The 17,532-nt window shown below is 42.5% G+C and overlaps 1 protein-coding gene across 2 annotated transcripts; it reads left to right on the top strand.

The window, feature by feature from the left end:
- The first annotated feature begins 10,747 nt into the window (after positions 1-10,747).
- Positions 10,748-15,150, top strand: LOC119009880 (transmembrane protein 100-like). Of its 2 annotated transcripts, none has more exons than XM_037081592.1 (3): positions 10,748-10,814; positions 11,352-11,458; positions 12,759-15,150. In XM_037081592.1, exon 3 carries the CDS (start codon positions 12,795-12,797, stop codon positions 13,266-13,268), a length of 474 nt encoding a protein of 157 aa, XP_036937487.1. In that variant the 5' UTR covers positions 10,748-10,814; positions 11,352-11,458; positions 12,759-12,794; the 3' UTR covers positions 13,269-15,150. The 2 variants fall into 2 exon arrangements, with proteins under 2 accessions (XP_036937487.1, XP_036937488.1); XM_037081593.1 differs by lacking the exon at positions 10,748-10,814 and adding an exon at positions 11,163-11,178.
- The last annotated feature ends 2,382 nt before the right edge of the window (positions 15,151-17,532 follow it).

Here is a 17,532-nt window from a genome sequence, read left to right as displayed (position 1 = left end):
GTTTGTCGTTGTGTATTTTGGCACTGAATTGTCTAAAAAGGTTAATTAAAGCTCAGAAAGTACTAAAATTCAAGATCAAGATTCAGGATTCAAGACTTTTTGTTTTCTGAGGATTTTTTTTCTTTTTTTTTTGAGACGTGTGTTGAGAAGATCCTGTATCTCATCAAAATGTTATCAGGCCCAGCAGCTTTACTCATATTCATCCTCATACCAGCTTCAAGTTTTGCTCTGGCAACTTTGTGTGCATTTGCTGATATATGATGTCACTGAAGATGTACACTCCTCAAAATTGCTGTAATCAATCACGAACATGTAAAAGTCTGCTGGCAGCAGAGCAAAATATTATCTGACACAAACAGAAGCCAAACTCATAATCCAGGCTAAGAGCAGTAAGTAAGGCTGCTGAATGCAGGATAGAGAGGTGATAAGGTAAATTTAAAGGCCTGTATTATCAGGGGCCCATCATTAGGGCCCGAGAAGGTCTGATGTTAATTACATTTGTGTCTCCTATTAAATTATCATGTTTGATATGATGTATTCTTAATACATTACATTTTCCTTCAGCTGCAGTCTACACAATGTTAAAGTGACTTGTGAGGGAATAAAAGTAAATCAAAGAATAAAATAGAAAAAAATAGAAAGTGTTCAGTGTTCCCCCTATATGCACCTATATTGCCACTGCTGATTATTATTAATTTTTTTTAGGAGGAAAGAGGAGAGGTGGAGAGTGGGCTCAGTCTTGTCTCTTTAGAAACTAACGTTGTATCATTTTGCACTCTGGCTGCTTCATATCCAGGTCAATCACACACCTGTTTCAAACGATTTATGAATATAAATCCCGAACCACAGTGGGCCACCTATAGAAGCTATGAAGCCTGTTAGCTATTTCTTATAGCTGTTAGCTGAAATTGTATATTAAAGTTCATTATTCTGCCAGTATACATGGTTCTATTGTCATATTATGCTTGGCAACTATCACTGTCATTGTCTCTGAGCCGTTACCTGTTGATGCGCTGTGCTAAACTCCTTTATTTACGTGTCTCACCGTCTCTCAGCACGCGCCACAACAGAGGTAACGTTAGCGGCAGGTTTGGAGAAGGTGCAACCATAGACTCTGAGTTTACTTGATAATGATTATTATTGTTATTACTGCTATTTGTGTAATTTCTACAAGTCACCGTTTAAGTTGAGTGACTGAAATCCTCGTCATGCTATTCAAAGGCTGCAACAGGTGTGTCATTGAACCGGGGTGAAGTTAGTTTCAGGTTGGATATTCAGCTCACCTGAATCTCTGGAGACTGATTTAGGGACCATCATTAAATTACTTAGCATAAATATATTAATGCAAGATAACTGCAGTTTTTTCAATATCTTTCATGTCATGTGGCCCAGTGACTCCAAACCAGCAGCAGATTGTTTTAGTAAACTGGACAAATGCGACACAGCTCTTTTTATTGTATTTTAGTGCTTCCTCTATTTTATATGAATATTAATATTGATATGCAGGAATTATGACTTTTTCTCAATAGCATTATAAGAATCATGGTAAAAAAGTTCTCTGATGCTCAAGAGGTTAACATATTTTCAAGCAGCAATGTCAACTTCTACTATTTTGTCTCATGTCTTAGATTCTGATTCTGAAAAAATCTGCCCCCGGACCCCCCTCGTGTTGCTAGGTTACCGACGCAGAGCACTGCTGCTGCAAAAAATCTAGCCGGAAACACTGTTCTAAGAATTTGGGACGTCTGGGGTGAACTTTATCTTTCTTAGCTGAAGCCAACAACAGCACAAAAAAGAAAAAAAAAGAATGTAAAGAAAGACAAAGTAGAGCCGTGTATTTTCCTGCTTTTTTGTCCTTGGCCAATCACACCTATGATTGTTGTGTACTGAAGCCTAAAGAGCCCCTCTAATGCCAGCAGACACATAGAAACCTACCAGCAGGCGAACAGTCACCTCCACTGCTACAACTCCATCCTAGAGGAAACACCGTCATTTTACAGAAAACAGTTAAATTTGGAGCTCTACTCCTGAGCAGAGCAGGACAGGAATGAAGAGTAAAAACTCACAGGCAGCACAAACAGCCACAGTAAACACACATCTACAGCTGAATTCTGGGTAGAAAGACAGAAGAATTCTAGATGAGGCTCGTAAACTAGAAGAAGAAAAATAATAAACACAACATGACGTGCACTGAATGTGTTATTACACCAGAACTGTCTTAGTAGTCTCACTTATAATCAGAAAACTGATGCACAGCGATAAAGTTATTGTACAGTGGATCAGATGTAATATTGCATGTAACTGATATTGCACAGAATGATGAAGTCTTTGCTCAGTGGCAGATGATGTTATGCATGTGAGTGGTCATGCAGTGGTTGTTTGGTTGCTGATAGTGTGAAGGACTCAGAGAAAGAAACTGTTTTTAAGTCTGGTGTTCATGCTTTGATGATCCTGTGGCACCTTCCAGAGAGCAACCGGTCCAACAGGCGGTGGCTAAATTATTAAACTTAAAATAATGATAATAAAAAAAAATACTCTTTAGAGGATAATATAACTGACATATTCTTCTTTTACTACCTTGAAAGTCCCCAATGAATTGAACTTGGAGGAGACTGAAGGTGTGTAGAGGGGCCTGGGTACTGTAGCGTAAAATAACCAAAGTAAGTAGATAATGTTCAGTAGAAAATAACCACAGTTAGTAAATAGTGATTAATGGTAACTGATAGTGTTATAATGATAAAAGTAAGAAACAAAGAGTAACACGTGTGAAAGAGTTGCTGGAACAAACTTCTGGGCACCAGCTGACTGAAAAGTGCTTCTGCTGATTAAAGCTGCTGCAGTCAGATAATGTCAAGTGTGAAGATGTAACCACAAATCTAAGAATTACATCACATAACCAAATATGTAACACTTTCATTAAGTTTAAACATACAATGCAAAGAGTGATCTGATATAATGGGATGCATCAAGAAAGGGAGTTAACTGAAGGCCTGAGTTTCTAAGAGCCAGTGATAAAGACACAGTGAGAGCAACTTCTTAAAAAACCAAAGCGAGCGAAGAGCAACTGGTGCAGAAGGTAATACTGTGTTTTTCCACCAGAGCTACGGGGATTTTCCATAAGAAATATGGTGTTTTTCTATAAAGACATAACAGTGTCAGCAGGGAGTAAGCAGAGTAGTGATTGGTTTCGGCAGACACACACACTTTTCTGTGTTTAAAGCAGGACGTTCGGGGTCAGTTTGTTTTCTTTTTTTCACAGATTTTGTCTGTGTCTGATCACGTTCTTTTTTGCCAGCAAATAAAGTCCTACTGCACTCAGCCTTGAAGACTCCTGGTGACTTTTTTGATCTTTGAAATCTTTTGGACCAACTGAGAAAAGAGAAGTCGTTTATACGACAGTATCAAGTGGTCCAGTTAAGACAAACAACAGTAGAAACCTGCAGCAGCAGGCTGTTGAAGCCAAGAAACACTTCTGATGCAGGGAGCCCAGCTGAATGTAAAAAGAATAAAGACAGCAGAACAGAGTCAACAGAGCAGAGTTTGTGTCTGACAGATCCAGAATCAGAGGGAGCTGATGTGTCGTTCCTCACCTCTCTTAAACCTTCACCAGAGGGCGTCGTCACACTCTGATTGGCTCTGAGGGGAAAACCCACAAGCTGCTCTCACTCAGTAATCAGGAGCCAGTCTCCACACCTGCAACAGGTGACCTGAATCCACTGATGTCCATCCAGAGACATTCAGTTAGAACTGAAAGACATGAAGCTCCACACAGTGGGACTGCTACACTCCTAAGTGGACAGGAGGTGGCGCTCCTACACCTCTCATGATCTGTGCACGAGCTGGGATGGGATCTTCTGTGAATGATGAGTTCCAGGTAATCGATTAGTTATGCCTGTTTATCTGTTTTCTACAACGTAACCTGATCTGGAGGTGTGCAGCATGAGTTACCATGGTGATATACCCCAGTAAGAAGTGAACCACTGTTGTAAATCTGAGAGCCTGGAGTTCATCCTGAAGTCACTTTTCTAACCACACATCCTGCTTCGTAGCAGAGGCGTGTGCTTCTGGACGAGCTGCTGGAGTTAACAGCTCTACGTGGTTTCTTGTGGTTCATAAATATGAATTATGACTGAATCTTGCTGTGTTTTATAGGATGTTCTAGAAGCCATTGGGAAGTTTGTAGAGATCTTTTCTTTGACGTTGTGTTTCTTGTGATTTTGAGGATGTTGTACAGGTTTTGGGGGGGTTGAGGTGGTTTTAAAGGGTTCTTTGGTGTAATAATGCAAAATCTGAATTGTACTCTGGTCCTTCAGGGAATCCTTGTGGCCATTTGGAATGTTCAAATGATCCTTGGGGAGTTTCAAGAGGTAATATAGGTAGTTTATGGGTTAATGAGGAGGCTCTAGACTTATAAAACAAGTTATAGTGATGTGTTATACTGACAGTTTGTAGTGGTCACTGAGGAGATTTCAGTAGACTTAGTGTTCATTTGATTGGCTCAAGTGGTCAGTATGATATTGAGGACGTACGATGGGTCATTGAGGAGGTGTAAGGTTCCTTTAAGTGGTTCTGGTGTGTGTTAGGGTGTTTTAAGGTTGTTTAGTTGGTTTTTGAACATTACATGTGAATCTGGTTCACAAACAGCTGTCAGGTAAGTGTAATGATGTAAGTGACCCTCTGTGTGTGCATGAGTGTTCGCTGAGTTAGCTGTTAGCTGTTAGCTCGTCTGCTGGCCATCTGCTGCACACTCACCAGGAAACATCTGGCTGATGCTCCACTTCTTAAACAGGTCAGTTTGTACCCAATAACTCAGTGGACGGCAGGTGACGATGAGGTGAGGAGCTGCAGGGCGTCGGTTTGTCTTGTTCCCTGCTGCTCTCCTTTCATTCGTCTTCTGTGAGCCACCTGCTGCCCTTCAGATGTTCTGGTCCCCATGTTTGTAAAGTGTATAGTGTAGGATTCATACTGCAGGTACCTGATGTAACAGTGTAGGCAGCGCACTTTCAAGATGGAAGCATGAACAGATGTCTCGATTTCAGAAGGTCTCCGCAACTTCTCGTTTGAGTTTCCAGTGAGAGTGTTTTCGGTGACCGGCTGACCTCTGAACTGGACTCCTTCCTGTCTGCTCTCCAGGCCGGCTGACACCAAGCAGCAGGAAGTGATGTAATCCTGCGGCTGACATGATGAATCCGACATGACAACAGTGAATCATGGAAACACTTCCTCGCCTGTCAAAACTTGGAGTTGCTTTATTCTCGTCTTTTCTCTGATACTTTCTCCTCCTTCCTGCTTCCATCTGTATCTTTATTCTCTCACTCTAAATTTTTAAAATGTGTTTGCAAGTTGATGGAAAATCTCATTTGAGCTCAGCATCAACTCCTAGTTTAAATGTAGCGTCAGCTGCTGAGAGCTTCGAAGCAATAAAATCAACATCTTTTATTCAGTTGATTTACTTTGGTTCATGTATTGTGAATTTTATTCGTCAGGTTCTTTTACATAATCGTTACTGAGACTTTTCATCGAGCACCTGTGACCTGCTCTCTTTTGTATTTCATCTGTTTTTCACATCCCGTCAGTCGTTCTCTTGCTAACAACATCCTCAGCTTCCTCTGATCCTAATAATACCACATGATAATCATGCTGACAGTAACACATCCTGTATGCTTCTGTCACATCCACTCTTCTCTCGCTCTTCTGCTGCATCCCAATTGTTGTGCTTCAGTTTTCTTTTACATAAGTTTTGTTTTTACATGAAGAGAATGTCTGAAAATGTAACATTTCATTTTGCCTTCAAATGTTCCTCTTCAAACAAATGTTCAACTTTCAAATGTTCAGTCTGCTGATTGTATCTATTTTTCTTCTCATCACAAATCTCATGTTCGGACTCGAAGTCCAACAAGTTTTGTGTTTGCATCAACGCTTGATACACAAACATGATTTGCAGAAATGTACATTCATCAGCCAACATTCATTCTGGTGATTCGGTGATTCTGGTAACAATATTAAAAAAAACCAAGAGAAAATAAATTCACGTTACTGTCTTGTCAAATAAAAACTATTACAAGCTGAATGCCTCTGAGTTGAACCTCTAACAAACTCAATATGAGGCCTGGATGTGCTCCGTCCTTACACTTTTGATTTGATCTGGCTTAAGAAAGAACAAAAAAACTCTGTTTTTCCTAAATTCAACAGTTTTGTTGTCTGGTCTGTAAAGAGCCCTGAAGCCTCCAGCGGCTGCAGGCGCGACTCCACACTTTCAGAAACAAGTTTATTTTTAGTTTCTGGGCCATGTGAAGATGCAAAAATGCAAAGTCAACTTTTCCACTTTGACTTGAGCCAAAGAAAATAAACAGCATGTAGGATTACAAAGTTTGTCTGAACACACCTGTATTCACAGGAAGGAACAGAATCGCAGTCCTGTGCACTGCAATAGCTGCTAACCTCACCACTTTACATGCTCAGTCTGTAACCATCTGTTGTAAAGAGGAAGCAGGGGAGGATTTCTCCAGAGAGATGGATCCAAAGAAAATAACTCACATCATCCCTAACCAGGAATGGATCCGGGAAGGAAGTGATTTAGCACCGTCCCTGGACAAGCGTCTGATGGGCCGGGAAGGAAAATCTATCTCCATGCCTCCATTAAACATCTCATTCGTCTCATTTTAGTGTCAGAGAGAAACACGCCGGGGAAATAATATCATGTGAACATGAAGAGCCGCTGAGAGCAGAAAATGTAATCAATTTCAGTCAAGCAGCTCCTGAAACTGTGAATGTAAATCAGAAGTGAAGAGCCGTTCTTCCCCTCATGCAGATATTTAAAACCATCACCTCCAGGCGAGACGTTTCCAGATATGACTTTATATCTGTGCACAGTAGGAGATTGTTGGCTTCTCCAGCTGACCACGTCTCTCACCAGGTCACAGAGTTTTCAGGCCCCGGCCTCTCTCCCTCTCTCAGGCCCTGCTGTGGTCGCCCCTCGATCTGGATCAAAGGACCCACTGGGGCCCCACTGGCCCTCGCTGACCCCCCAAAGGATCATCTGCACAAGCAAAACTCCGCTCAGGGTTTGAAAATAAGGCCAGATGCTCGCAGCTGGAGGAGCAGAGACTTAAAACACATTAAGAACATAAATCTGATCTTTTGTGTTTGTTTCTACTTCCCCTCTCTGCAGGAGGTCCACTGGGTAACACCTGGGTCTCTGTGGGAACGCTGACTTTGTCATGAGAGTTTTTCATGCGGTAGCGGCTCATCCAGTCAATATTTCTATTAAAAAATAATAATTATAATAGATAAATAATTGTTAAAAAAAGAGGTCCAGGTCTCCAGAGTCAAACAACTTCAGGGGGGTCGTCAGCAAGCGTCTCCCAAAAGGACCAACATCACCATCAGTATAACAACATGCAGAGAAGCAGGTGTACTGAACCTCTGCTGTGTGGTTATGTTGAAACATCGTGGTTCATGTTAAAAGAACATCTTTATTAATATTCCTTCAGTTATGAATGTACCTACATGGTATATGTCCGCAGTGTTTCCTCTACATGGACGATGAGCTTCGCTGTCACAGCTCCAGCTGTCGGCCACAGATCAGCCAGGATGTGAGTGCGTGACGTGATCCATACAGCTGCAGAGGAGAGCTGCTAAAGTCACCAGCACCTTTCTGAAAAACTCAGAGATCTTCACCTTGGAGTTCACACAACAAAAGAGCGCTGTGCCTTTTCATTGCTGCAAACACTCGCTTCTTTTCGCGGACAATGAAAAGACGCCTGTGCTTGGAAGAAATGTGGACGTGGGCTGTTATTTGTGATTAAAACATTATTCCTCTGGTAGTGTTTCACATGTGACTTTCAGATATTTGACTCTGAGGACATTAAAGTGCACCGAGCAGTTTTCTTCAAGTTTTATGAACATGCAGGTTTTTCCTCCACAACATGTTGCAAGTTTAAATATATTTATGGCCTCATAAAATGTTTGCAGTTTTACGGAGATTCCCCCAACGTCCTGTTGTGAGTAGAGATTTCCCAAGATGCAGCAGGTGGTGAGGAGCTGCTGCACCTGTGATGTTTCTCCCTCAGCTGACTGCGTTCAGTCAGGTGGGAGTTGTGTTGCTGCTGTGGTTGTGTGTCTGCAGGGAGTCATGACCGTCAGTTAGCTTGAGGGTGTGTTTGAGATTCTTCTTGTGGACAGTTTCCAACTTCACCTTCAGATTTGGGTCCAATCCTTTTGTTCGTATGTCATCTTGATAGGATCGGTGGGTGGCTACATGTTTTATTCCCACCACCACCTTTCAGACACCATGAGACCAGTTTGATTTGACCCTTTCTGTGATTTGTACAGTGTCTTGTTAGTTTCCCAACCTGCGACCCCTGTCCTTCAGGTTTTTTGGAACATTGTATTTGCTAACATCCACGTTTGCTTGCTAACAGTCTTCTGTTGGGACCATGTTGGTTCTTGATCGTTTGTCTCCACCAATTTACATCCAGCCTGAGAGGCTGGATGTAAATTGTTTCATCTGAATGTTCATGTGCATCCAAGAAAAAAATCAAATCTGCTCATAAAAACATGCCTCTGTATCGTTTGTTACTTGCTTGGCATCGAATGAGAAAGTTCAGCTGTTCGTCCAACAATGAAGAATATTTTCTTTAACTTCAGAAGCCTGGAAGTGTTTTTTGGGTGAGTTGACCTTCTGAAACAAGAGAAACCAGCATGAAGTCAGCAGAACTACATGAAAAGTGGAGCTGTAACTTCCCTTCGTGTTATTTAGGTTGCACCTGCACAGAGAGCTGAGGGAAAAGATGTCAGAGCAGAGAAACGACCTCCTGTTACTGATGTTGATCTCAACCAGAACCAGCTGCAGCTGCATGATCGCGCCGTGCACGAACAGCTTCACCAAGTTCAGTTCAGTTATCTTATCATTCATCGGGCTGTCTTCTGATCTGCCTCCTCTACTTAACAAGATAATCCTTCATATTTCAGTCTCGTGACATCCTGTTTACAGTGCAGGTAAAGAAACTGAGGTTGGTCTGACTTCTGTGACCATGACGATGCTTTCCATTCCTCATAAATGTTAAATAATGGATCATAAAGAAAGATTGGTAATATATAGAAGTCTGGAGGAGGCTTAATCAGACAGGAGCTGAAATTATTCATCAACAAACCACCAACTAGTTATCAGTATCAGTTTTCAAAGCCATAAACTTGGAAATGATACAACTTTATGTAGTTTAATGCAGGAATTACAAGATGAAAGTTGGTGTAAATAAGGAAATAAAGAACTATAATGACTTTTTGCTCTCGCTTCTGGCAGCAGGAGTAATCTGAGTAATTTTTTCACCAGGCGTCTGAATATTTTCCTCAGTGTTAAGTGTTCATTGTCAGTGATTCTGTTGTTAAATGTGAACTTGGACCACGTTGGACTCGGATGTGAACTCATTGTGTTCTCCAACTAAGAGGGGCAGCAACAGCTCATCTGCAGGATTATTTTTGCATTAAAAAATAATTCAGTGTGTTCAAACTCCTATAGATTAATGACAGAAGCACTTACAGAGCTTCTGAAAGCTTGACAGGAAAAAAAAATCAGCTTAAAACCTTTAAAATGTCTGCACTCCAAAAGGTTCAACTACAGCTTTGAACTGATTTTCTGGGACAGAGGTTTAGGATATTTTCACAAACATTTCCAGGAAGAAGAACAGGTTGATTACAGCAGGACACAGTAAGACAGCAGGTCAGTTTTCACCACTAACCTGCAGGAAATTATACAAGAGTTCTGTTGTTTAAAGAAGGTGATTCAGTGTTTTAGTCACACGAAGATGGAGTCTCGTCTCCACAGAACGTCAGGACCACCGTGGACGTGAGACTGGAGCCGCTCGGAGGCTTCAGGGGACGACAGCGATCAGGATGATAAAGAAATCTGCCTTCTTTCTCTCAGCTGATCCCTCCCAGATGTTACAGTCTGCAGGGCTGCAGGGTGGAGGCTTCCCGGGGGCTGCAGGAGGATTCTGACCTGGGGAAGAAATGTCACCCAGATGGTCTTAAGTTACAGTTTTAATGTGCTTTTACTGAGCTGCTGCTGCTGCTGCTAACTACTGCTGCTAACTGCTGCAGCTGCTAACTGCTGCTGCTAACTGCTAGCTGCTGCTAACTGCTAACTGCTAGCTGCTGCTGCTGCTCTTCCAGACAGCAGTGACACGAGTTTCACAATTCAAATTAATTTCCATAATGTTAAAGAAATGTTGAGCACGACAGTAAGACTACCAAGCTGTATAACACTCAGGCATGAACAGAATAATGTAGCTGTGGACTGCACAGATTTGTACATTGGAGAGATTAAACAACCCGTCCATACGCGACCAACACACGAGGTCCAACTCCTCAGGTCCAGACTCTGCTGTCCACTTACATCCGAAGGACACAAAGCATTCCTGTGGGGAAAACACTGTCAACATGTTGTTCATTGAAGACAGATGGTGTGAAAGAGGAGTAAAATAATCCATCTATGTCAAACTGGAACGATGGTCTTTGAACAGCGGAGGTGGACTAACGACAACCATCCACACCTGGACTCACCTGGACTCACCTGGACTTAGCAACTCACATGAGGGCTGGTTGGGTCAACAACCCACATGTGTCCTTAAAGACTCTGTAAAGACACTCCCACATTTTGTAAAGACACTCCTATATGTTGTAAGGATACTCCCACACAGAGTTTAAAGGCCGGAGCTCCTCTCCAGTTAGTTAGAACTGAAGAGAAGTGAAACATCTTCAAGAAACTGAAATAACTGAAGACATTTTCCAGCTGTACTTGTGGCGACGAACAGGTATTTATAGCTCAACACTTTCTGTTCTGAACCCCTACAAAGTGGCTTTTGTGCCTCAGCCCTACCAGAGAAATAGTTCAGTAATAACATAAATAAATGTGTAATGCCAGCATTTGTTCTGCCGACAGGACTTTGAATCGACTGGTCGCAGTTGCGTTCCCTGTGCAGCGTGTTTGGACTAGTTTCTACTCTGTTTCATCGCAGCATCTTTTTATTGAGAGATGAGAAAGTGTTCCGACTCATAAGAAGTCTGGGCTAAATTCATGTAAAGCATTTAAAGTCTTCTTATAGCGTATTCTTAAATCTCCACAAGGATCACAATGAAAGTGTCGTCAGCAGTGTTTTCCACCTCCATCAGCTGCAGGTGGAGATTCACAGAGTGTGTGTTGGTGGCAGAGAGCCGGCCGAAGGCAGGAAAGAGTTAAAACTTTTCTTGTTAGCCTGGTAGGAGGAGGTATGGAGGAGGGGAGGCGTGGGGGAGAGCAGTCCCCCCTGTTTTTTCTATTGATAGCCATATTCCCCCATTTATTCCTGCAGGCTGGACGATGCAGAGTGACGAGCTGCAGAGCCTCCGCACCGAGGAGCAAAATATGACTTCTGTTTGACTTCAGCTCACGGAGAATGGAGAGCTGCACAACTTTACTGTGAGTGCTGTTATTTCTCTCTTTTTGCAGGACACAGTGCAGGTGTTTGAGTGCATCATTTAAACTGCAAACTGAGGGCAGAGCGAGGTTCGAGCTGAGGATAGTTAAGAGTGTGACAGTGAAGACGAGTTAAGGTTGATAAAGACTGAGTCAGTTTGGTTTCTGTTAACAGATATAAATGCACAGAATCATGGAAACACCCAGCGTTCACAGTGATGGAGGGAAGGACTGAATTCTTTCAGTGAATAATGTTCAGTTTGAATTTCTTTTCTTCAGCTTGTGTCAAACTGTGGAAACACAGAAAAACTCTAGAAACATGTGACTAAATAAACAGAATAAAACAATGAGCTGCTTTTGTGAACATCTGTAAAAAGTTAAAGCAGAAAACTCTGAGACTGAACTTCAACAGTTATTTAAGACGTCAGGACGTGTTCTGTTCCTCTGTTTTCTACAACTTCAGCTGTTTTTGGATTCCTTCTTCTTCAGACTCACACTCCAAACTGCAGCCTTTGGAAAGATGATGAGAACTATTGTTATCAGCATTAATGACATTTAAACTTAACTTGTTACGGATGTTAACGTTTGAGCTGAAGTGGCTGATTACATTCCACCTTAAAATTTCAGCTTCTTTTCTTTGTCGTCTTTCCTCATTAGTTCTGACCATTCGAGTGAAGGTGGAATCATTTTGCAGTGCAGCTCTCACTCATCACAAACACAAAATAAAGAATTTTATAAATATTCACAACATCATAAAAACTTGATTTAGTCTCTTACGTTGAGACAGTTTTTGTGTAGCAAAGAAAGAAATACTCTTTAATGATGCAGACAGTATCTCATTTAATCACTCACCAGCCTCAACTGCACATGAACTCCCTTTGGTTTATAGTTTTTGCTAAAAGATTATGTTTTTATTCATTTTAACCCTTTGAGTAGCTGAAATGGTTAAAGAGTTATAAAAGTGATCTTTTCCTGGTTTTAAAGGCTGCGTTACAGTCAAGTGATGCCATTTGTCTTCACACTTTATCTCCATGTTACTGAGGATTATTGATCAGAATCTCGCTGTTCAGATCAGAGTCATGCCTACACTGTCAGAGCTCTGGGTGCAGTACGAGTCCTTCTCTTTAACCCTGATGGTACAAATGTGGGATGTTAAGATATTGGATTTTGTCTCCCTGTATGTATGAAGATGATTTAAACAGAGATACAGATTGTGTTTCACAGAATAGCCTAGAAATGTGAAGATATCATTTTAAGCTCACATCTTCCAGCCCTGGTTAGTAACTTATGTTCCTGTTTTCAGGTAGCCGTTCAGTGATTGGCTGACATCACAACCAAGATGGCACACCTCTTCCTCGCCAGTAAAATCACCATGCCGGACGACCTCCACAACAAAGGCGGAGTCAGGATCCCCAGGAGTGCCGTGAGGGTGCCGACATCGATCTCTGCTGAGAAGCTGAACCGAGACAAGCCCAGGAAGGATCAGAGCGTCGTCGTGACAACAAGAGTCCCGCATGTCAACGAGGTCCAGCTGACAGCGGCCACCGGCGGCGCCGAGATGTCCTGCTACCGCTGCACAGTGCCGTTTGGCGTGGTGGTCCTTATCGCTGGCATCGTGGTCACGGCGGTGGCGTACACGTTCAACTCCCATGGGTCCACCATCTCTGTTCTGGGACTGGTGCTACTGTCTGCTGGACTGGGCCTGCTGGGCTCCAGCATCATCTGCTGGAGGGTCCGACTGCGGAAGAAGAAGGACAAACGGAGGGAGAGCCAGACGGCACTCATGGCCAGCCAGGGATACTGCGTGGCCTGATCACCACTGCAGGGGAGAAGTCCTGAGTGGAGTCAGGTTCAAGCTCACACTGGTGGTGCAAACAATTAACTTCAGAGAGACAATGAACCTGAACGCACCACGCAAAGTTTCCCAGGAATAGAATGAACTCTGCACATTGGGAAGAGATGGAGCTCGTACTTATTGTGGGATCTGTTTAATCAGAGTTGACAGTGACTCTGCAGACATGTTAAAGGCTTCAAGCCAGCAGAATGATTCAGCAGCAGAAAGTCTTTGACTGTAGAGTCTTTAAACTCGATACTGAAAGTGCTGGACAGAGACTTAAAGAATTCAACTTAAGATTTAACTCTGACGCGATGAGTTTCACAATCATTTCATTTTAATAACTTATCATTCTGGTAATTTATGAAGCCAAATGCAGCTTCTAAAATCTGCCATCTTTCTCTTTTCTCCTTCATTTTGGACTGTTGGTTGGAAAACATGACATCAACTTGTGTATGAGAAATTTTAAAGAGTGTTTTTCTGCAGCGCCCCCTGAGGGTCACATGGTGGGAGAACGAAAAAAAAGCCTGAGCAGAGAGTTAAAAGGAATGTTGTTCTCTTTCCTTTTATCGTTTCTTCGAGCTGTGTCAAAATACAACCCCTGGAATGTAACTCACACACAGAGACTTTTGTGCCTTGCTAAGTAAAATCCAATAAACAGCAGGTCGACTAATCATAGATAATGATAATGAAATGCAACGGCTCCAATTACCATGTGAGTTCTTGATTTAAACATCAGATTTAAATCAATTTCAAATTAAACTGAGTTGTCGCCCTGTAAAGCTCATCTATAATGTACAGTATCTGTTACTAAATGCTGCAAATAAGCTATAAATGACATGTAAAAGGTGCAATATGTCAGAATCTTCTGCTCTGAGCTTCCAGCCAGCCGGGCCTGCTAACTGCACAGCTAACTGAGCTAACTCAGTAAGAGCAGCTACACTTGCAGCAGGTGATATGCTGCCCTCAGTTTGTCTGGAGAGTGAATCAGACAGCTGACCAATTCTTACATGTTGCACCTTTAATGAGGTACTCTGTTCTTGATGTTTCTCTTTCTTGGACAAAATACAGTGTGAGCCCCATTTTGGATCTCAGTGCAACATATGTTACTCTGATTGGTCACATAGCTGGTTGAAATATTAGATTCAAATGTTTGTTTGCCAGAAGTTGAATCTTTCTGGGTTTCAAGACAAAACATTGCAGATTTGGTCAAGGCAACAAAATGAAGTGTTGGCAGTTTACTTTCATGCAAATGTTGTAAATGTTCAATTGTATGAGCCGCCACTGGTGGAGTGACCAACCCAGAGACCACTGTTCAAGACTGTGCTTCAACATTTGTAAGCTCAAAACCACTGGATATTACTATATTACTACTATCATGTTTTGGCGTAAAATACCCGGTTCTGTCACCACAGACACAGCTCATTTAAAATATCCACTGGCTTCACGCTTGAAAGTGTTGAAACGCTGCCTGGAACAGCGGTCTCACGCTCGGCTGCTGTGTCATTCTCATCTGTAACTTGCAGACACTTGCAGCGCCATCATTTATTCTAGGGACTGCGCTGGCTGATAATCAAGTGAAGATGATATTTTGAGTTTGTGGGACTGAATCATGGAGTAACGTTCTGTGTGCTGAGCTCACACTTGGGGCTTAACTCTGATATGCATGCCACTCTGTATATTTAAACTAGTGCACTATGATCCGAAGTGATGTAAAATAACCAAATGTTTTGTATTCCACCGTATTAAAGAGTTCACATGATGCTCGATCTGACGCTGACTCACTTTCGTTCACCGTATTAACTCTTTGTCAATATGAGTGAAATTTATTTGTTCTATTAAAGTCAAAGTGCTGATCGCAGACTTAACGACTTCTTTCTTAATTTGCTCGCTGAGGATCTTGTATTCAGAGCAGGTTGAGGAGAGACTGGAAAGTTATAGCAGTTATATTTAGTCGTGTTTATGTTGCCTAGCATCCCACAGACACACGACCAGATAATAAACCGGGGGGACCGGGGGGGTTTACGTCACTTGGGGAAGGAGTTGTGGTGACGGGTAGCGGTTACAACGCGTTGTCACTTCTGCAGTGCTAACTTTATCTCCACTGGAGTGAAGCATCCTGGGAATGTGGGAGGAGGGGAGGGGTGAAGGGTGAGAGACATAACCAGAGTGTGGAGGGAAAGTGAGGGAGAGGGGATGCAGTGTTGCATCACCTCAGTGGATCTTCAGACCCTTCAGAGGAGGTGAAGTCCCTCTCTGAGCGTGACGGAGCTGCCAAGATGAAAATAGAACCAGTGAAGTGGAAAAAACATGAGAACCTCACAGGAAGTGAACATCCAACATGAGTAGATCAAATTAATCTGTCAGAGTTCTGCTGACCAATCAAAGTGCTGAAGCTTAAAGTACATTTACTCAAATACAGTGTTGAAGTACAAATACAAGACGGTGAACAGGACGGAGTCTACTGTTATTCTAGCAGCTCTGTGGGAAATACTGAGACAAGTGGTGCTAACATCAGCATGCTAACATGCTCATGATGACAACATGGTGATGCTGATCAGCTCCGTCCTCAGAAGAACATGTTGGCACTTTATGTTTCTGCAAAACCATGAGTATGTTCAAAATGTCCTGAGTATCATACTGACATTCTCACAATACTCGTCATCATGTTCATCATGACGTGTACGAGCTGAGCTTCACGTCAGAAGGTGGAGCGAGTGGTGGTGAGGTTCCACCACTGAACAGGCGTGAAACCGCTGGAGTGGTGGTGAGGTTCCACCACTGAACAGGCGTGAAACCGCTGGAGTGGTGTAAGTGGCAACAAAACTAGATATTTTTAGTCTCTCAGCTCGATGAAGGAGCCTGAGACCACTGTTTGAGATTGTGTTTCTACATTTGTGAGCGTGAAACCATTGGATGTTTTTAATGTGATGTCAGGACGACTTCCAGCTGGGCGAGACACTTTGAGGTCATGATACCACTGATGACTGTTAACATGATTTCAGGACACAGGGTCAGTGCTGAAGGCATCATTCATGACAAGATAACAATGCAACTTGAAGAAATGTAGTTTCATATTTTGCAGATATGTACATTGCCAATGTAGGCTGAGGCTGAGGGGAATGTTTTTAGTTCTGCAGGTTTTTGGTCATAAACCAAAAGCATTTGATACATTAAATGTTGGAAGTCTAATAAAAAGTTATGAGGATTTATTGTCTGGTAATGATACATTTATGATATTTCTGACAATCCTTACAGTAACTGAGATATTTCACAAAACATGGCTGTCCATGGTTGTCAACACATTTGACTCTGGACCAAAGTGTTGGACCAGAAACTGTTGGGATCTGAAAGGTTTCCAACAACTCATCCAGTTTGCCTATTTATAATATTCGCCTGATTAATGGAGGTGAACAATGCTAGACTGAATTATCTCTTTGATCCAATTCAGAGCATATTGGACTGATTCTTCCTGAGGCAGCTTTGTATCGCCTCAGGCTGTGTGAGGAGGGTTCAGAGGGGAAATCCCGACCCTCCCTTCCCTTCCTGTAACACAGTGACCAGCTGAGTGACCAGAGGTGCAACACAGTGGCAGTGTCACCCCTCCTCCCCCTTAGAAACACAGCCCACACTCCAAGCCAGAAAGAGCCTGGCACGCAAAGAGACAGGGAATCGGCATGATTAAAAGGGATCAGCCAGAGAACAGGAAGGTGTTTTATGTCCCTACACACCCTTTACCCAAACTTTGAAATAATTCCCCTGCAGGCGTGTGATTGTTCTGCCATCAGACGAGCCTCAAGGTCAGCAGAGTCGAGCCGAGGCTCAAGAGTTCCTGGTTCCAGGTTGTGAGTGTTTTTAAAAAAGGTGTGGTGTTGGTCATACTTTTTTTTTGAAGTTGTAAATTAGGTCTTTTCCATCAGTTTCACTATGAATCTGTTTATCTTTTGAGCTCAGTTAAAAGATGGCTGCCAACATCATATCAGGTAATAACAACAGAAATCTGTTCATCTGTAGGGGAACTTCCTGCGTGTCAAAGGTTGTTCTCATTAACTTCCTCTTTTAAAAGACATCATCACGGCCGTGTGCTGCAGGCCGCTGCTCATGTCAGAACATGTATTTAAAGCGTTTGATTCAGGTGGTTTAACATTTTAAAACAAGTCTCCAGCTACTTGTTGAGGAGGAAAAAATGCTGCGAATGAGTTTACGCTGTTTCTCTTTTGCTGGTTGGGATCAAGTAAAAGGA

This window comes from Acanthopagrus latus, chromosome 20, assembly GCF_904848185.1.
Source record: "Acanthopagrus latus isolate v.2019 chromosome 20, fAcaLat1.1, whole genome shotgun sequence".
NCBI lineage: Eukaryota > Metazoa > Chordata > Actinopteri > Spariformes > Sparidae > Acanthopagrus > Acanthopagrus latus.
Note: the sequence above shows the minus strand (reverse complement) of the source record. Positions and strands in the feature narration are given on the sequence as shown.

Bases quoted from the DNA above. Each gene is read 5' to 3' on its own strand.
- LOC119009880 (XM_037081592.1), top strand. From the start codon at position 12,795: ATGGCACACCTCTTCCTCGCCAGTAAAATCACCATGCCGGACGACCTC.